The sequence below is a fragment of the Urocitellus parryii genome, chromosome 6 (assembly GCF_045843805.1).
Source record: "Urocitellus parryii isolate mUroPar1 chromosome 6, mUroPar1.hap1, whole genome shotgun sequence".
NCBI classification, from domain to species: Eukaryota; Metazoa; Chordata; class Mammalia; order Rodentia; family Sciuridae; genus Urocitellus; species Urocitellus parryii.
The window spans coordinates 9,352,229-9,372,603 of record NC_135536.1 but is presented as its reverse complement, the minus strand read 5'-3'; the positions used below and the strand labels follow the sequence as shown (position 1 = coordinate 9,372,603).

Below are 20,375 nucleotides of genomic sequence, written 5' to 3'. Positions count from 1 at the left end.
CCTGGGTGTCATTAATCCATGCAGCTAGGACTTTGGAGGATGACTCTGCAGATTAATGAAGGTTAAATTCTTACAAAAACGCATTGACCCATGAGCCTTTGGCTCCTCTCACTATTCGACATGTGGTCCATGCAAAAGGAGAACCCAATAAGCACTTATTAAGCACTTGCTGTATACACTGCACTGAAGAGTGGACCAGAGGAAAGCCTCTCTCTGAGCATCCGCAGAACTCGGTTGGGAGTGTCTGTGTGTTCTCAGTGACTAGTAGGCAGTTCCGTGGCATGGTGAGGCAAGAGGCTGCAGCAGTACAGACAGCAGAGCTGGGAGGGACCCGAGGTCCCAGTTTAGCTGACTGCTAGATGCACAATCCTCTGGTCCCTGCCTCCATTTCCTCTTATGTAACATGAGGTCATTGTGAGGACTGAAGAATGAGACAAGCATAAAAGTCCTTTGAGAAGCAAAAGATGTTGTGTCACTGTGAGATGTCATTCTGCACACCAAGCGGGATGGATTATTATAGGGAAAAGACTTTGAGGTTTGGAATTCGCTCCTGGAGGAGAATCAGACCTAGAAGCCAAGGTGGGCACAGCAGCTTCAGCAGGGGCTCAGTAGGGCTGGCCGTCCCCACCTGCCTTCCATCACCTGCCCCGCCCCCTCCCACCTTCCTCCCCATCCCCCCACACACACATCCAAGCCTTTGCAAGGGGCCACCCCTTCCGTGGCCGCCGGAGAGTGGTCTCTGGTAAGACTTGCTTGGGACAACAGTGCTCAGACCCTGGCCTCAGCCCCCACCTGTCCAGGGGTCCAGTCCTACTTCTCCCTTGTCCTGGTCTCAGCAACCAAGACTGCCAGTCAGTAGTTTATTCAAAGGTGGCCCAGAGGGACCCAGAGAAGAGCTTGGGTGGGAAGCAGTAGAGCCGTCCAAGAGCCGAGACCCATGAAGGTCACTCACCCCAAGGCATCAGCTTCTGGGACCAGCCTCCCTACACCATAGGGAGGCCCACAGCCCTGGGTGTGCCGAGCCTGTACCCACTGGGCTGCCCGGTCAGGGCATGTGTGACCTCTAGGAAGCCCTGTGGAGACCACAGACCCACTTGTTGAACAGATGGGAGGCTAAACAGAGGCCCGAGCAGGCCTTCCATCAGGGGACTTGCTGCACGTGCTCCCCTTAGGGCCAGGCACAGGGCCTGGCTGGGCTCTGCCACGGGGCGCAGGCGAGGCTCAGTGCTGCATGGCACGCTGCCCCAGTCCCTGGGATGCGCCTAATTAACTGCCTTCTGTGGCCAGTACCGTGCCAAGTCTCAGGGGCTGCGCCAGTGGAGGGGCCATGGCCCGGACTCCAACATCAGGCAGCTTAGAGCCGTGCAGCGCTGCAGCAGTGAGCTCAGTGGAACAGGAAATGAAGATTAGCGGCCAGCTGTTAGACCCCAGGAGGATCGGGGTGCAGTGAGCCCATAATTCCTGGCCAATCTGACTCTGATTTTGTCACCAAAAAGTCCCCCCCCAACTTCCTTCCCCAGGGAGCTGCTGGTTACAGCTGGTCACAGCCTTGGGCTCCTCATGTTCTGCCTGATCTGGGGCGAGACTGCTTCGGCCAGAGGGGAGCCACCCATGGGGGGGTGTTGATCCCCTGGTGGAGAGGTCTGTGCCCGGAAAGAGCCCAAAGCTGTCACTTGTGCAGGAAAGCAGCTCAGCAGCCACGAGGAAGGGAACCCTGTGAGCATGCGTCTTGTCCCACAGCATAATAAATGGATGAGCGGTTTTTCACTTGATCCCTTCACTTGTCACAGCTCCCTAACCTTGAGTTTTGTCCCTGGATGCTGCCTTGGGAAGTCGCAAGGCTGAGGGGCTGGGGGATCCACTGATTTCTTCTGGCTTCTGGGGTGTAGATCAGGGGTCTCATGCTTTTGCAATGATGGAGCTTCACAAATTTCCTAGATCCCTCCATGGGGAGCTCCTCACCAGCTCCCTTCCGGTGCCCACGAGGCCCAGAATCACGGACGGCTGAGGTTCAGTCTTGATTCACACAGGATGTATTTTTGAGTGCCTACACTTGACCTTCCCTTCAAATCAGGAGTCGAATAACATCCAGAGTAAGAGCCACTGCCTGCACGTTCTCAGGGCAGCTGTACCCATCCTCCTCAGTGTCCTTCATTCAGTTCTGTCCTTCGCTAAACAGAACTTGCATTCTGTGTCTCCATAAGTAGCACAGCCCTGGGGGCGGGGGCAGGGGCTAAGGCAGGAGGATTGCAAGTTCCAGATGGGGCTGGGCAACTTAGTGAGATCCTGTCTCAAAATAAAAAGGACTGGGGGCCCAGCTCAGTGTTAGCCCCTGGGTGCCCCTGGGTTTAATCCTCACTACAGAAAAAGAAAAAAACCTAAAATCACTGCTCAGTCTGCCCTCCAGACCCTGGGGCTCACTGTTCAATGCACTGCTTTTTAATGCCTCCCACCTGGTGGGTTGGCACGTTTTTGAGACTCGACCCCATGAGTGTGAGCTGGATCTACCCACTTCCATGTCCACCTGTCTTCAGTTGGTCTCTCCACCTCCAATGTTAGCCACCACCATCTCCCAGGTCTCCAGTCTGCAGCCAAGGTCACCTTTGAAGGACTCACACACACTCACAGATCAGGGCTGGGGCACAGGCTGTGGGACAGCACGGCTGTGGATGCCCTGCCAGCCAGTCCTGCCCTGGGCTCCTCTTGCTGAGTGGTCTTGACCATCCCACCGCATCCACATCGCTTTATCTATAAAACTGGAGGCAGACCCAGCAGCAAACTGGACATCAAGTGACCCCACGGGAACTCCTGCTCCAAGTCAGTGCACCACTGACTTACGGAGCCCCTTGAGAGGCGTCTTTGTGCTTCCGTAGGCCAAGAACCGGCTGTGTCCTGGGCCATCGCCATATTACCCGACCCTGACCCCACTGCAAGGCCTCACACAGCTTCCTGACCGTCCCCAGTACCGGCCCAGGGGACGTGTGGTCAGCCATGAGTAACAGAGGTCGGGTTTGCAATGCGACTGCTGAAAGTTTAAGTCTGTTTGCGGTTTTTGGCAGTGGCCAGGCCTAAGGCCAAGAGGCCCATCAAGTATTTCACACTGTGCTGAGCGCCCGAGGGACTCCATGCTCCTGAGTGGGAGGGCCCTCAGTTCACAAGGATTGACTTAAAATTTTTCAAATATTCGGTAGGAACCGTACTTTGAATTTTGAACCTAGATCTTCCCCGGATTGGCCATAAGCCATCTGATCCTCTCTCGGTGCTGGACAGCGGCAGCAACCACGGTGAAGGCTGGAGGTCACGAGGTGAAGCAGGCCAGAGACCTCCACCCTGGAGACCCCCACCCGGGAGACCCCCACCTGGGGGACCCTCACCATAATCCAACAGAAACCCCCACCATATTTGTAACATGTAAGTTCCTCCTCTCGTCAGAAAGCTTTTTACACAGGACAACAGCCAAAATTCCTACAAAAAACCCATGTGGGGCAGGGCTTCCTATTTCTTGTGAGGCCGAGTTGCTCCATCTTGCAAAAACTGAGTGTGGCCGCAGACTTGATGGTGTTGCTTCTGCTTTTGTTGTAAAACCTCTGACTAATCTAAAAAAACATGGGACCAAAAGCACTCTCTGTGAACTCAAGGGAAAAAATAATCTCTTATGCAGACTCTACAAAAATGGAAACCTCCAGTGCCCCCGTCCCCTTGGGGATAAGGTTCCAAGAATTTCCAGACTCGAGGTCCAGAGAATTTCAGGCAACAGCCCCTCTGGACCCTACAGTCAATAAACCTGCTTCCTGAAGATTCCTTGGGTGTCCAGCCTCTTCTGTCCGACGTCAGAGGGGCGAGGACCACCAGTGAGTGGACAGCGCCCCGAGCTGCCCTCTGGGAGGCTGGGAGGAAGGGGGGACCCGGTGCACTTTCCACATAGGACATCTTCACCTTGGGGTGGGCGCGCTGCGGCAGAGCCCCTCCCCATGGGGCACCTGCACATGCCCTCTGCACCGTCGCCTCCCCCAGGGACAGTGGCCGCTCCTTGTGCTCACATTTGTCACAGCAGTTTTATCAAGAGATGACTCACACATCATACGGTCCACCCACCCCAGCTTTTCATTATCTACAGAGTTGGGCGACCATCGCTGCTCTTAATGCCAGACCCTTCTCATCACCCCAAGACAGAACCCCCACCCACCAGGGTCGTGCCTAATTCCACCTCCCACCACTCCTGGCAGCCACTTCTGTTGCTCTGGCTCTAAGTCCCTGCACAGAGACACCTGCAGGGACACTTCACCTAGAATCACGATTACCTGCCTCTGGGGGCTCCTCTCACCCCCCTCCCAATATTAGAATATTAGGTGCAGGGGGGAGAACTTTGGGGCCAGGCCTAGAGTCCCTGCCCTGCCACCTCCTGTGAGCCGTGAGAGAGGGCTTCCTAGGAAAGACAGGACGTGCCACCTCCAAACAGAGGGTCCTGAGGCCTTTCCCAAGTCACACAGCACTTCAGGGGCCAGCCCAGGCCCCCTCCTCCAGGGCCCCAGGCCTGGTGTGCTGGTCTCTGCGGACCCAGGACTGCTCCTGTCTTCACCCGCAGGCCCCAGGGCCGGCTGACTCAGGGACCCCCCCACCAAAGGGCCCACCTGGGCCGAGCCCACCAGGAGGGAGGCTGCTTATGCACAGCCCTGAACCATGGCCAGAGCCGGGGTTCGAGCCTCCCCCACGGGAGTCACCTGTGACCCCCACAGTGGCCAGCGACAGGCATCTGCTTCCTCTCCGGGTCTGGCTGCATGAGGACAGCGGGTGGCCCTGTGCTGACACTCCCTCTGTCTTGTGCAACAGCAAGATGACGACCTCAGGAACAGCTCCTTCCAGGAGCCCACCAAGCCCGGCTGCCTGCACCTCATCAATGCCCCCCAGCTCTGCAGAGCGGCTCCTGGAGAGGGCAGAGAAGGGCCCAGGTGGCCCTGCCCAGCAGGGGTGGAGCGGGGATTCAAGCCCTGGCGAGGCGTCTCCACTCCACCGACCTCCAAGTCAGGCCCCAGCGTCTCACCTTTGGGATGGGGAATTCAAGAGGCCCGTCCTGCCCACAGATGGCATTTCTCAGGGCCCTTTTAGGCAATCCAAGGGCAGGGCCACTTTCACAATTTAGACTATTTGTGTCATTATTTATTCCCCAGAGTTTCCCAAAGGTTCGAAATTAAATAAATAAATAACCACCACCCTGGTTTCTGATTAAATGAGTCCAGGAAATGCGATTAGCACGCCTCCTCACGGGGCTCCACGTGCCTGTGTGCATGTTAGAGGGCCTGACAAGTCCTGCAAGGGGGCGGCCCGTTCCACCTGAAGGGTGGAACCCCAGCCTCCTGGATTTGATTGGCGCCTGGATCTCCATGGTCTCCTTGCCCAGCACCCCCCCCCTTCACCTGAAGCCTAAATGTTGGACTCCCCGGGCCTCCATCCTAACCCTTGTTCTCATCTGTCTGCATGGTCCTCTGACTAATCTCAGACAGAATTATGGCTCTACGTACCGTGTGTGACGGAGGGTTTCATGTGCCCATGTGGCCGCGATCCTTGCAGTTATTTATATGGATGTGAACGTGGGTATTACAGTGGGGCACTTGGCAGAGGGGGTTAGCACCTTATAGACCCCTGGCAGTGCATAAAGGAGGTCACCCTTGGCAACCAGCTGGGCTTCATCCACAGTGGACTCAGTGCAGGGCTGAGAGCAAACCCAGAGTCCCTGAAGGGTCCTAAGGGACCCCTGCAAAGCTTGGTCTCAGTCGGACCCCCTATCCTATGAGCCAAGCCCTTGAAAGAACTCTTGAGATGGAGGATAGACCCACAGATAGGTAGGTAGGTTGGCAGGTAGGTAGGTAGGTAGATAGGTAGATAGGTAGGCAGGTAGGTAGATAGGTAGGCAGGTAGGTAGGTAGGTAGATAAGTAGGTAGATAGGTAGATAAGTAGGTAGATAGGTAGATAAGTAGGTAGGTAGGTAGATAGGTAGGTAGGTAGATAGGTAGGTAGGTAGGTAGGTAGATAGGTAAGTAGGTAGGTAGGTAGGTAGGTAAGTAGGTAGATAGGTAGGTAGGTAGATAGGTAGGTAGGTAGGTAGGTAAGTAGGTAGGTAGGTAGGTAAGTAGGTAGGTAGGTAGGTAGATAGGTAGGCAGGTAAGTAGGTAGGTAGGTAGATAGGTAGGCAGGTAGGGTAGGTAGGTAGATAGGTAAGTAGGTAGGTAGGTAGATAGGCAAGTACGTAGGTAGATAGTAGGTAGGTAGATAGGTAGGCAGGTAGGTAGGTAGATAAGTAGGTAGGTAGGTAGATAGGTAAGTAGGTAGGTAGGTAGATAGGTAGGCAGGTAGGTAGGTAGATAGGCAGGTAGGTAGATAGGCAGGTAAGTAGGTAGGTAGGTAGGTAGGTAGGTAGGTAGGTAGGGTAGGTAGGTAGATAGGTAAGTAGGTAGGTAGGTAGATAGGCAAGTACGTAGGTAGATAGTAGGTAGGTAGATAGGTAGGCAGGTAGGTAGGTAGATAAGTAGGTAGGTAGGTAGATAGGTAAGTAGGTAGATAGGTAGGTAGGTAGATAGGTAGGTAGGTAGATAGGTAGGTAGGTAAGTAGGTAGGTAGGTAGGTAGATAGGTAGGCAGGTAAGTAGGTAGGTAGGTAGATAGGTAGGCAGGTAAGTAGGTAGGTAGGTAGATAGGTAGGCAGGTAGGTAGGTAGATAAGTAGGTAGATAGGTAGGCAGGTAGGTAGGTAGGTAGGTAGATAGGTAGGCAGGTAGGTAGGTAGATAAGTAGGTAGGTAGGTAGGTAAGTAGGTAGATAGGTAGGTAGGTAGATAAGTAGGTAGGTAGGTAGGTAGATAGGTAAGTAGGTAGGTAGGTAGGTAGGTAGGTAAGTAGGTAGGTAGGTAAGTAGGTAGGTAGGTAGGTAGATAGGTAGGTAGGTAGGTAGGTAAGTAGGTAGGTAGGCAGGCAGGTAAGTAGGCAGGCAGGTAGGTAGGTAGGTAGGTAGGCAGGTAGGTAGATAGGCAGGTAGGTAGGTAGGTAGGTAGGTAGGTAAGTAGGTAGGTAGGTAGGTAGATAGGTAGGTAGGTAGGTAAGTAGGTAGGTAGGCAGGCAGGTAAGTAGGCAGGCAGGTAGGCAGGCAGGTAAGTAGGCAGGCAGGTAGGTAGGTAGGTAGGTAGGCAGGTAGGTAGATAGGCAGGTAAGTAGGTAGGTAGGTAGGTAGGTAGGTAGGTAAGTAGGTAGATAGGTAGGCAGGTAGGTAGGTAGGTAGGCAGGTAGGTAGATAGGCAGGTAGGTAGGTAGGTAGGTAGGTAGGTAAGTAGGTAGGTAGGTAGGTAGATAGGTAGGTAGGTAGGTAAGTAGGTAGGTAGGCAGGCAGGTAAGTAGGCAGGCAGGTAGGCAGGCAGGTAAGTAGGCAGGCAGGTAGGTAGGTAGGTAGGTAGGCAGGTAGGTAGATAGGCAGGTAAGTAGGTAGGTAGGTAGATAGGTAAGTAGGTAGGTAGGTAGGTAGGTAAGTAGGTAGATAGGTAGGCAGGTAGGTAGGTAGGTAGATAGGTAAGTAGGTAGGTAGGTAGATAGGCAAGTACGTAGGTAGGTAGGTAGGTAGGTGGGTGGATAAATAGATAGTCAGGTAGGCAGGTAGGTAGGTAGGTAGATAGGCAGGTAGATAGGTAAGTAGATAGGTAGGTGGGTTGATAAGTAGATAGGCAGGTAGGCAGGTAGGTAGGTAGGCAGGCAGGTAGGTAGATAATTCATACATAGGAGACAGAATATGGAGATGGAGATACAGAGATGAATAGAGCCACTCGTATGGACACACACAGAGAGGGTTGACACAGAGACACGGAGACAGACAGATGAGAGACACCCTGAAGTTCCTTCTCTGGAGCCCGACTGGGGAGTATCTATGCCAATAGCTCTCAACAGCAGGTCCCCTTCCCAGATGCTGTCCCTGGTGCGGTGTCTGATGGAGAGCTACTTCACACGCATCTCACACTTAGGTCCAAACTCACTGTTCCAGTCCTCTCTTGAGAGATGTGTCCTCCCTTCATCTTCCCCCTCTCAGGAAATAGAACCCCCGCCACTCCAGCTAGCTAGCTAGGTAGGTAGGTAGGTAGGTAGGTAGGCAGATAGATAGGCAGGTAGGTAGGTAGGTAGATAGGCAGGTAGATAGGTAGGTAGATAGGTAAGTAGATAGGCAGGTAGGCAGGTAGGTAGATAGGCAGATAGATAGGCAGGTAGATAGGTAGGTAGATAGGCAGGTAGGCAGGTAGGTAGATAGGTAAGTAGGTATGTAGGTAGATAGGTAAGTAGGTAGATAGGCAGGTAGGTAGATAGGTAGATAGGTAAGTAGGTAGGTAGATAGGTAGATAGATAGGTAGGTAGATAGGCAGGTAGGTAGATAGGCAGGTAGGTAGGTAGATAGGTAAGTAGGTAGGTAGGTTGATAGGTAAGTAGGGAGATAGGTAAGTAGGTAGATAGGTAGGTAGATAGGTAAGTAGGCAGGTAGGTAGGTAAGTAGGCAGGTAGGTAGGTAGGTAGGTAAGTAGGCAGGTAGGCAGGTAGGTAGGTAGATAGGCAGGTACATAGGTAGGCAGGTAGATAGGTAGGTGGGTAGATAGGTAAGTAGGCAGCAGGTAGGTAGGTAGGTAGATAGGTAGGCAGGCAGGTAGGTAGGTAGGTAGGTAAGTAGGTAGATAGGTAGGTAGGTAGCTATTGCTGGGAAAGCTCTTGGATCCCCCTCCTGCCCTCTCCCACCCACCATCTGTCCCCAGGGAGTCCCTGCCCCAGCTCACTTCCTCCTTGACTGCCCACCCCCCACCTGTGACCCATCTGCCACACAGGAGCCAGGTGATCTTCCAAACACAGCTTCCCTCCCCATTGGCTGAGGTGCTGGGCCACCGGGAGGGCCCGGGCCACCTCTGCAGGGCCACCCAGCCGTCTCGCCCCCTCGCAGCTCTGAAGGTTTATCTCAGCGTCAGAACCCCCACAGGTTGCCTGGGGCTCCTGGGGACTGCCTCAGAGCTCAGCGTTCCCTTTGCCTGATCTTCCCTCCCTCCCTTTCGATGTCGTTGAACGGGGAAACTCCAAACTTCCCACAGTGCTCTAGCAGACTGGGTCGAGATGGCCTCCGCCCGCCCCACCGCTCTCCAGATGTCCAGACTCTGCACACAGCCTCCTCAGTTGTTCCAGCCACTGAGCCCCAGGGCCTTTGCTTATGCTGTGTGTGCCTCCTACTCCACAGCTGGTTTCTTCTCACACTCCAGGACCTGGCACAGGACGTGCTGCCTCCCTGAACAGCCTCCCTGAGCACGAGTCCCCACTCCTCTCTGTGTCATGGGCCACTGTGTCCTATTCTTTTTCTTCACAGAGCTCATGGATTATAATGACACATGCATTTCAGTTGGTAGCTGCCCTCCATCCAGGACGGGGACAGTCCAGAGTGACCCCAGGTCTTCCAGAAGGGGTATAGGTATCTTCGGCTATCCCGGTAGCTCTGTGCCCAGAGTCTTGCAGCCCCTGGAAGCATTCCTGCCCTGGGGACCAGTGTGGCCAATGCTCAAGTTAGGTGCCGGCCGTCCCAAGGCAACCCTTTCCCCCTCCACCAGGAGCACCGTAAAGGGCAGCCAACGTGTCTCCGCCTCGTTCTTTGCTGCACACGCCCCCAGGCATCAAGGCTGCTGAACAATGACGCACTGTCCGCCAGGTCCCACGGGAGGGCGCAGGACGGGAAGACACAGGGGCATCTCCATGCCCAGGGTGCCCACGGGCAGCCAGACAGTGCAGCGTGGGCCCTGCCTGTGTTTATTGGACTCTCCCAGCAACTTTCAAAAGTAGGCAGGACTGGAACATTCCTAAGACGGCCAAGTCCCCCACTGTCCCCAGAGGTCTTAAGTGGGGCTGGCCCCTCTCCCGCACCCACTCAGCACAGCACTCACTCCGGCCTGAAGAGCTCTGTTTAATCTTCTCTGCACCAAACCACGGGTCCATATAAGGCCTGCCAAGGGCGGTCTTTCCAAACCCAGCTGGGCCCAGTGGTCTTCCTGGACAGAAGGATCCGTGTGGCCTGCGGCCTGCTCCGAGCTCCCAGGGGCCTCGCACAGGGCCTCTGCGTGTTTATACTGCACACGCTGTCCTTGCACACGTCCTTCTCAGCCTTCCCACTCCGATCCATCTCTCAAAACCCAGCTCAAACGTGCCCCCTCCATGCAGTCTCCCCAGACTCTGCATATTAGGACTCTCCTGAGAAATCGATGACAGAGAGAGACTTATTATGAGGAATCAGCTCGTGTGATTATGAAGACTAAGAAGTCCTCTGAGGAGCTGTCCGCAGGCTGCAGGCCCAGAGGCTGGCGATGCATATCCCAGTCCAAGGGCAAAGACATGTTTGTTGGCATAAGACAAACTGTTGATGCTTTGATCCATAAATGCCTGGGGTCATGAATTCATTCAGCAAGTATTTATTGAGCAACTGCTGTGTATCAGTCCTGAGAGAGGAAATGGGACTCTGATCCACAGAGATGAGTTCTCTGCCCTGTGGAGCTCAGATGCTGGCCAGGAAGACAGGAAGTGAACACAGACACAGGAGTGCATACGTGTAGGAGGCGACGGGGTTGTGAAGAACCACAGAGCGAGCACAAAGGGAGAAGCTGTTCCAGAGGCTCTCTCACCTGAGGGACTCGTGGAGATGGGAAGCAGCTGAGAGAGCGAGGGTGTGAGTCTATGGGAAGGGTGGGCCGAGGGAGCTGGCAGTGCAAAGGCCCTGAGGTGGGAGAGGATAGAGCGTGCCCAAAACAGAGCAAGAAGGCCCAGGGCTGCTGGGAGAGCTGGGCAGGGACCACGAGACGCATGCTCAGGAGACAGCCAGGTCTGGCCTGTATGGCCCTGTAGGCCACTGTCCAGCCCCTGCCTGTGCCTGGCCCAGAGCCTAGGAGGGTTTCAAGTTCAGAAGTGACCTGGCCTGACAGGTTTTAGAAGACGGAGAAGCATAGCTGATTCTCCCAGCCACAAGTCCCTTCCAAGTGTCCCTAGGGAGATCTCCACGGTCCAGGTCCCAGACCCTGTTCACCATGGAGCCTCACAACTCCCCTAAGGAGAGGGTCTGGTGAGCCCACTGCCAGGTGGGCGGCCCTTCCTCTCCCAGGCAGGCGAGCACAGGGCTGGAGGCTTTTGGTTCTTGGACTTTCCTCGTCCTCAGAAGCCCTGGCCCAGTGGAGCTTGTGCCACCAACAGCCCCTTCCTGCCCTGGAGCAGCGCTCAGGCCTGCACCTTGGCCAGCAGGTGGGCTCAGGCCCCCGCCCCACCTGGGGCTCTCTGGATGCCCGGGACCCACCCAGGTGGACCATGGCGACTCTGACTCTGTGCATCTGTCCACCCGCCTGGTGGGTGAGCACGGAGCCGGGGGGCTTCCTCACGCTGCCCTTGGCCCACTCCCCACGGGGGAGACCCTCTGCTCCCTGGGACCAAGGTCTGCCTCCCGGTCTCCATCCAGGGCCAGGGACAGCTGGACGAGCCTCATCAGAGACTCCCACGCCTCGGCCAAGGCCGCCACAGACTGACCCCTGGAAGTCTGGCTCCTCGGCCCCCATCAGTGGCCCCTGCTCAGGGCTGAACTCTCCACCCTCGTCTTCCGGGTGAGCAAAGCTGAGCTCAGACCCTTGGCAGGACCGTCTCTGGCCGCGAGAGACTAAATAGACCCTTGGCAGGGGGACAGCTGGGAAGGAGCGTCCCAGACCAGGGCAGTCTCATCTGCCCGCTGAGGGAGGCGTGGTCAGTGGCTGGCCAGCCAGGCCCCCGCTGCGTAGCCACAGGAGGAAAGAGGGGGACTCGGGGTGCTGTTCTCTGGCTAAAATCCACCCAAGGACAGTGTGAGGCCCCTGCCCAACGCCCCGCCCGAGAGGTGCCTGGATGCTAAGGAATGTCCCCAGAGGCCCTGCCAGCTCCCCACGTGTCCTCTACCAATCCAACCTTGGAATGCCCCTGGACCCCACTCGAGAGTGCGTCCATCCCCCGGACATCAGTAACAGGAAGCAGGAGAGCCAGGCCAGGCAGATTCTGCAGACAAAGGAACACTGTGTGGCAGGCGTGGGGGGGCATCCTGGGGGGCCGGCCTCTCAGGAGCCCCGAGTTGGCAGATGAGGCCCTGCCAGAAGCCGGGGAGCTGGCACAGCTGGGCTCCTGGTCAGTGGCCTCCGGAGGAAGGGCCCGTTGCCTGCCCCCCCAGGAAAGCCAGGAATTTCCTCTGTCCTGAAATGTGGTGTAACTCACCAACGCAGACAGGTCAAAACCAGAGTCCAGATCTGCCCGGGAGGACGGGGGATGTGCCGAGGTCTCACTCATCCCCCCCCGTGAGTCAGCCTCCCCCCCCACCCCGCTGTGTGTGTCACGGTCCACGCGGGTGGATTCCTGGCCACGCACCCTTCACGACCAAAATGCAAAAGGGGAGGCGCAAGCCGGCTCCTGCCAAAGTGGGGCCGCGTCCCAGGCACTGGGGGGCCGACTGCGACAGCGAGATCACCCCCAGCAGAGGTGGAGGTCTGCACGGTGCCAACACGGGGTTGCAGGGCCTGTGTGCAGTGCACATCTCGGGCAGCAGGGCCAGCCTCCCGGATGTTACCCAAGAAGCAGGGAGAGGAGGCTGAGTAATCTCTCACCACCCCAAGAGCAAAGCAAAAGGACAGTGAGTTTTCCTCTCCAAAGCCGGACCACCTTCTCCAGCCAAGACTCACTTTTCAGCCAACCCCCCTCCCCGTGACGTCACAGGAGCAGACACGGTTTCACTGAAGGCTGTCACATGCCCCCAGAGGTCCCAGCACAGAACACCTCTGAAGGCTGTCCTCGCCCGGAGGAGACCCAGCCCAAGCTGTGAGCGTTTTCATTTTCCATTCCGGTAAGTAAATGACCACCTTTTTTTTTTTTTTCTTATGTATCTAAAAAGGAAGAGATCACATCTGTTTAAAAAAAAAAAAATCTAACAAACGGAGAGCTTCCCTTATACCTGTATGTTGGCAGCCTCTATGTTCCTCAGTGTGGATTTCTTAACAAAAATAATTCTGATCTGCCCCATGCCTGGTTTGGGCTTTAGTTGCTCTTTCAGATTAGGGGAAGAGGAAGAGTGTTTGGAGCAGCTAGGGAAGGTTCCCGTCACGCTTTATGTCACAGTCCAGTGGAACTCGTCCACACTGTCTGTCACTAGACCCTGCAGGATGATCTAAGTCTGGTTCTGTGATGCCTCCTGCTTCACTTTTCTCACTGAGGATTGCTTTGGCTCTTCCGGGCCTCTTGTTTTTCCCAGTGAGTTGCATGACTGCTTTCTCTGTTTCTATGAAGAATGTCATTGGGGTTTTAATTGCTTTAAATCTGTACAGTGCTCTTGGTGGTAGGGCCATTTTGACAATATTGATTCTACCTGTCCAAGCACATGGGAATCTTTCCATCTTCTAAGGTCTTCTCCGGTTTCTTTCTTTAGTGTTCTGGAGTCTCCAGTGTGGAGGTCTTTCACTTGTTTTGTTAGGTTGAATCCCAAGTTTGTTTTTGTTTGTTGTTATGGTGGTGGTGGCTTTGCAGGCTCTTGTGAATGGAATAGTTTTCCTAATTTCTTTTTCAGTCGATTCCTCTTTGCTGTATAGGAACCCAATTGGTTTATGGGTGTTGATTTTATATCCTGCTACTTTGCTGAATTTGTTTATCAGATTCCATCTCACTCCTGTCAGAATGGCAGCTATCAAGAATGCAAACAACAATAAGTGTTGGTGAGGGTGTGGGGGAAAGGCACACTCATACAATACACTGCTGGTGGGGCTGCAAGTTGTGCGACCACTATGGAAAGCAGTGTGGAGATTCCTCACAAAACTTGAAATGGAACCACCATTTGACCCAGTTATCCCACTCCTCAGTCTATACCCAAAGGACTTAAAATCAGCACACTACAGTGCACAGTCTCTTCAATGTGTCTAGCAGCTCAATTCACAATAGCTAAGCTATGGAACCAGCCTAGGTGCCCTTCAACAGGTCAGTGGATAAAGAAAAAGTGGTAGATAGACACAATGAAGTATTACTCAGCCCTAAAGAATGAAATTATGGCTTCTGCCGATAAATGAATGGAACTGGGGACTATCATGCTAAGTGAAACAAGCCAATCCCCCCCAAAAAACAAAGACTGAATGTTCTCTCTGATGTGTGGATGCTAACCCACAATGGGGGTTGGGGGGGTTAGAAGTTCATTGGATTAGACAAAGGGGAAAGACCGTAGAATGAATCAGACAGAACTTTCTTATGTTCATGTGTGAGTTCATCACCAGTATGACTCCACATCGTGTTCAACCACAAGAATGGGATCTAAGTAGAACGGTTTTACTCCATGTATGTAGAATACATCAAAATACATTCTGCTCTCACGTATATCTAAAAAGAACAAATAAAGAGCTGTAGGAAATAAAAAAGAAAACAAAAGTAACTCATCAGTGCTAAGTACAGCCATCTGGCCTCACAGGGACTCTGCCCTCACAACATACAGATTCGGATTTATGAAAATAAATCCCTCCCAGCTGGCTTACAAGATTTCCTAAGGACAATCACTGCTCGGGTTGGGTTGTGTGTGGCTTGCTCTTGACCATGCTGACTTTCTCACCCACTCTGTCTATATTCCCAGTGTCCTTGTCACCCCCTGACTGTTGACATTGGAGTTCATCTGAGGAGGGCTAATTTAGTGAAGAAAACTATGAACTTGCCACGTAGCCCATGCCAGGCTTAAAATGTGGGGAACTCGGAAAACCTCACTTAGAAATTACAGACTTCTCACCTTTGGTAGAGATGCCCAGTGCCCCCTCTGAGTTTTTCAAAGCAGAGCAAATTACTGCCCTCGAGAGCTGTGGTTTACTGAGCACTTACTATGTGCCAGGAAAAATCTCAGCGCTAAAGCTAAGAACTAAGGAAGGAAGATTTTTCCTCTGGCCAACTTTAACCCCAGCTAGTAAAGACCACCCTGGCTTCAGCAGACACGTGCTGTGGCTGCTGAGGAGTGGAGGGCAAAGCCTGCTGACCCCGTCAGATCCAAGCTGAGGCTCCTGCATGGGTGGGGGAGCTGACCTCTTGGGCTGGGCGTCAGTGTCCTGTGTCTGCTCCAACAAAGCTCCACGAATTCCGTGGCTTGAAACAACACAAATTAATTCTCTTACACTTCTGGAGGCCACGGCTAAGGTCAGGGGTGGCCAGGCCGTGTTCCTCCGGAGCTCCCAAGGGCCAGCTCGTCCTGTGCGTGCAGCCCCTCCCCCATCTTCTAGGCCCCAGCACAGCGTGGTCACATCTCTCCCTGACCTGCCCACCCCCCTTACGAGGACCCGCAGGATGCCATGGAGCCCATGTGGACGACCCAGGACACTCCCCACCCCGTGACCCATGATCCAATGACATCGGCAGAGCCCCCTCTGCCACTAAAGATAATATTCATGGGCCCCCAGGGGGGGGCAGGGACCCAGACACCTTTGGGGGCTGTGATTCTGCCGACCCCACCCCTCCGCATCATGGAGAGGGACTCGCCACCAACATCTCGCAGGAGCTGCACGCTGGCCCCCTCCTTGGGAAACAGAAAGTCCAGACTTGGATTTTTGTTCGACATTTGGTTCGGGGCCCGTCCTGCAGAAGAGCTCACTGCAAACTTAAAGTATTGCCAGACTGCAAAGCGAACATCCGTGGCGGACTGGGGCCCTGCCATAAATGACAGTCCCACGGTGGCAAGAGCAAGATCCTCCTCCTGCTGTGGCTCAGAGCGGCCCCGTCCTGCGTGCCGTGGAACTTCACAGCCACCAAAGCATCATTCCCGGGTCTCCTGCTCCTCCGCCCCTCCCCCTCCGTCTGCACGCCCCCTCCAGGGTTCCCTCCATGGGACTGCAACTCTCAGTTACTTTTCCTTATCCCAGATTTGTCCCTGAAAACCGGGTTTGAATACCTAATTGCACACTGGGCATCGCTACTCCATGTCCAACAGACACCTCCCCCTGCACAAGTCCAGTTGGTCACAGGGTGACAACAGGCTGCTGGAAGATTAAATGAGGAAATACTTAAATGTAACACACTTAGAGCTTTGGAACCCAGCGGCCGTTGATGAGTGGGAGTGTCCTCCTTCCCATCCAACTGCCCAGGTTTTCCAAGCGCAGAAGAATCTTCTCCTGGAAACACTTCACTCTTGCCCCCACCCATCCACCCTGCCAGCCCAGCCCCAGCAGCTCCCCTGGCTGTGCCCCCTTCTTGCCCTGTGTGTGTCCCCTCTTAGGTCATGACCCTGCCTCTCCTCCAGGCGGCAAGCCCCACAGAGTTGGGGCTGCTCCGTCCTGTGAATCTCCAGGACCTTGCAAAGTGCAGGAAGTAGATGCTCACTAAACATTTGTTCAGCTCTTTCATAATAATCATGAAATGGTCTCCAGTAAGTCTAATCGCTGCCGCCTTCTTCTGAGCACTTTCTTTTCCCCTGGGCACCACGCTAAGCACTCAATAGACAGATCCCCAAAGGAAAGGAAAAGTCAGTGGGCCCACGCAGGCCACAAGCGGTTGTGCCAGCATTTGAACTCAAGGGCAAAGTCCTGTTCTCTTGCTCTCCACCAGACATCAGCAACCTCCTCCTCTAGAGGAGCAGCTGTTGAGTAGGGGCAGCCGTCAACTCTGCTGTTGTAACATGGAAATGGCCACAGGTATATGCAAATGATGTGGCCATGTGCCAATAAAACTTTATTGTTCGAAGCAGGCGCAGGCAGGGTGGCCCGGGGGCTGGGTCTTGCCTCCCCCTGCGCTAGCCCCCACTCCTCTCATTTCAGGTCACTGTGGATGGCATCCCAGGTCCTCCTGGAGCTCCAGTCCTCCAACGGCAGCCTGCAGGCCCCTCCCAACGCCTCCTCCTGCGACGGCGCCTCCGAGGCCTGGGCCCTGCTGCACAGGGCACTGCCCGCCTTCCTCCTTGGCATCTGCTCCCTGGGCCTCCTGGGGAACCTTCTCGTCCTGTCCGTCCTCCTCCTGCCGCGCCGGCGACTGAATGCAGCGGAAATCTACCTGGCCAACCTGGCGGCTTCCGACCTGGTGTTCGTCTTGGGCCTGCCCTTCTGGGCGGAGAACATCTGGAACGAGTTCCACTGGCCCTTCAGCGCCCTCCTCTGCCGCGTGGTCAGCGGGGTCATCAAGGCCCACCTGTTCATCAGCATCTTCCTGGTGGTGGCCATCAGCCAGGACCGATACCAGGTGCTGGTGCACCCCATGGCCAGCCGGAGGCGGCGGCGACGCCGGCAGGCCCAGGCCACCTGTGCGCTCATCTGGGTGCTGGGGGGCCTCCTGAGCACCCCCACGTTCCTGCTGCGGTCCGTGGAGGCCGTCCCTGAGCTGAACGTCTCGGCCTGCATCCTGCTGCTGCCCCACCAGGCCTGGCACGTGGCCAGGATGGTGGAGCTGACCGTGCTGGGCTTCCTGCTCCCCCTGGCCGCCATCCTCTTCTTCAACATGCACATCCTGGCCTCCCTGCGAACGCGGGAGGCCGTCGGCAGGGCCCGGTGTGGGGGCCCCAGCGACGGCAAGACCACGGCGCTGATCCTGGCGCTCGTGGGGGCCTTCCTGGTGTGCTGGGCGCCCTACCACCTCTTTGCCTTCCTGGAGTTCCTGTTCCGGGTGGGGGCCGTCCGGGGCTGCTCCTGGGAGGAGCCCATCGACCTGGGCCTGCAGCTGGCCAACTCCCTGGCCTTCGCCAACAGCTGCCTGAACCCCGTGATCTACGTCTTCGTGGGCCGGCTCTTCAGGACCAAGCTCTGGGAGCTTTACAAACGATGCGCCCCCTGGAGCCTCACGGCGCTGTCCTCCACCCACAGGAAAGACTGCGGCCCGCTGTCCGGGCAGAGCTGAAGCAGCAGAGAAAGGAGAATCCTGGCCTCCGTTTCAATCCTTCCATCCCCATAAAGACTACGGTGGTGGTCAGATGACCATCTACCAAATAATGACCCCCCAAGACATCCGGAGCCCTTTCTAGACCCTGGGGAGGTTAGTTGACAGGGTAACAGGGACTTTGTAGGTGTCATTAAGATGAGGATCTCCCGGTGGGGAGACGGTCCTGGATTATCCACGTGGCCCAACATAGTCACAAGGGTCCTCAGAGTCAGAGGAGATGTGGGGACACATGCAGAAGTCAGAGCCAGGGAGGAAGGGGCCGTGAGCCAAGATTGCAGGCGCCCTCAGAGGCGGGGCAAACCACGGGGGCAGATCCCCCTGGAGCCTCCAGAAACAGGCCCTGCCCGCCCCTGACCTCCAGAACTGTCACAGAATAAATCGGAGTTGTTCAAAGCACTGAGTCTGCGCTAATTTGTTACAGCAGCAACAGGAAACTCACCCAGGCATCCAGGAAGGGTGTCTTGTTACATCTCCATTTGTCCAGAATGTTCTGAGCTGTGAGGAATATACCGAGGTTCAGCCCAAGCTCCTGCCCACGAGGTCTGGCTGCCCAGAGGGACGGGGAGGTGAGCTGTGGGCTGAGTTTCAACAGAGGGTGGGGTACAGGAGGGGAGGACAGCTGGGGGAAGCACTGCCCTGGGCCACTTGCAACGCACTGGTCAGCACCCACTGGCCCCTGGCCCACCATGCTCTCCTTGCCACTAGGGACCTGATGCATGGTCTGACGGTGTCTCTGCTTCAGTTGTGGCCACAGGACAATAACCAGGAGCATATCACAGAGCAGGAGCACCGCCCCATCCCCCGGGGAGAGAATGGGGTGAGAGCGCAGAGATGGGCCAGGCCGGGTGGCTAGGAGGAGCCCTCAGAGAGGGCTTCCCGCAGGAAGGACAGATGACCCGAATCCCAAACACCTGGCCATTGGCCAAGCAAAGTAAGGAAAGGGCATGTTCCTGCAGAAGAAGCAGCAGAACAGAGGCAGGTGGGCTTTAGGTAGGAGGGAGGGCTTGGAGGGAGGCGGAGGACCAGGGTGTGGGGCTGGGGGAGGATGGCCTGCTGGGGGGTCTGTGATGGTCAACGGTCAGAGTCAACTCACTAAGGAAGCATGAAGGGATTCAGGGGCTCGGAGCCCTGCTGAAGCTGGAAAGCATGAATTTGATGTGCACGTTCCTTCTACAGCGCTCAGCAAGCTCCAGAAGGCAGGCAGGCAGTCGGACTGCTCCAGGTTGGGTTTTGCCAGATGGATGGCCACAGTTCACGGGGATTGGAGGTACTGGTCAGTCGGTGGTGAAGGACTGAAATAGGGAACATGCAGGAGGTACACCAGCCAGCATTCTGCCACTATGGCAAACTACCTGAGATAATCCCCTTAATGAGGGAAAAGGTTTACTCTGGCTAATGGTCTCCCAGGTCTCAGTCCATGGTCACCTGGCCCTGGGCCTGTGGCTGCCCAGCACATCACGGCAGGAGCGCATGACAGAGGAGCCTGTCCCTCTCCTGGCAGCCAGCACTTGAAGAGAGATGAGAAGGGCCTGGAGTCCAACAGCTCCTCCAAGGCACGACCCCAGTGACCTACCTACCTTCTAGGAGGCCCCACCTCCCAGTGGTGCCAGGGACTGGGGACCAAACCTTTCACACCGGGGCCTTTAGGGCCATTTCAGATCCAAGCTCAGCAGGAGGTAGGGGAAGCCAGTGGTACAGGTCAAGGACAGGCGTGTGCAGGTGGGATGTCCACTGAGCCCCACGGGCAGATGGGCACGGCAAGGCCCTGGGGAGGAGAGAGTGCTCCTGGGGCCAAGATCAGCTCCATGGAACAGGGACAGAGGTCCTGTTCAGACCCCCAAGACACTGAGCCCGCAGCCTCCTGGCCTGGACAGAAAGGCCGGCCCTCATGCCGCTGCACAGAAGTGGAAAGCAGACAGTGTCCCTGGGGACACATGGTCCTGCGAGGCTGGGCTGCTGGGACCCTGGGGACGATGACCTGGCCATCGTGCTCCAGCCCAGAGTGCCTGGAGAGCAGGTGGGATCCCAGCAGCCTACATCTGGGTCAGCAGGCGGGATGCACCTGTGCGAGCCCCAGGCCGCGTGGCATTCGAACAGCTTCTGATGCATTATCCAACCCAAGCTCCAGAGAGACACCCGCTCTCCAGCTCCTCCCGAACACCGGGAAGGTGGAGTGACACTGGGCGGTTCGTGCCTTTGTCTGCCGTCCCAGGCACTGCCAGCACAGTGAACACAGACGCCACTCCCGGCCCCTTGGAGCTGGCCTCCTGGGGCTCCCAGGACACTGATTCTTGGGTGCTGAGTGACAGCGCCCCCTGTGGGCGACCTCCCTCCAGCGTGGCACAGGCACCATACTGCAGGTGGCTGCGATTGCAAGCCCTGATCTGACCCAGCTCCTTCATTAACAGTCTAGGGACAGAGGGCAGGTGGCCCGCGAGCAAGCCCAGGGAGAGCCACA

At 55.8% G+C, this 20,375-nt stretch overlaps 1 protein-coding gene across 1 annotated transcript; it reads left to right on the top strand.

Annotated features, from left to right (window-relative positions):
- The first annotated feature begins 12,823 nt into the window (after window positions 1-12,823).
- Bdkrb1 (bradykinin receptor B1) lies at window positions 12,824-18,135 on the top strand. The gene is made up of 2 exons (XM_026399445.2): window positions 12,824-12,887; window positions 16,807-18,135. Exon 2 carries the CDS (start codon window positions 16,817-16,819, stop codon window positions 17,873-17,875), a length of 1,059 nt encoding a protein of 352 aa, XP_026255230.2. The 5' UTR covers window positions 12,824-12,887; window positions 16,807-16,816; the 3' UTR covers window positions 17,876-18,135.
- The last annotated feature ends 2,240 nt before the right edge of the window (window positions 18,136-20,375 follow it).

Bases quoted from the DNA above. Each gene is read 5' to 3' on its own strand.
- Bdkrb1 (XM_026399445.2), top strand. From the start codon at position 16,817: ATGGCATCCCAGGTCCTCCTGGAGCTCCAGTCCTCCAACGGCAGCCTG.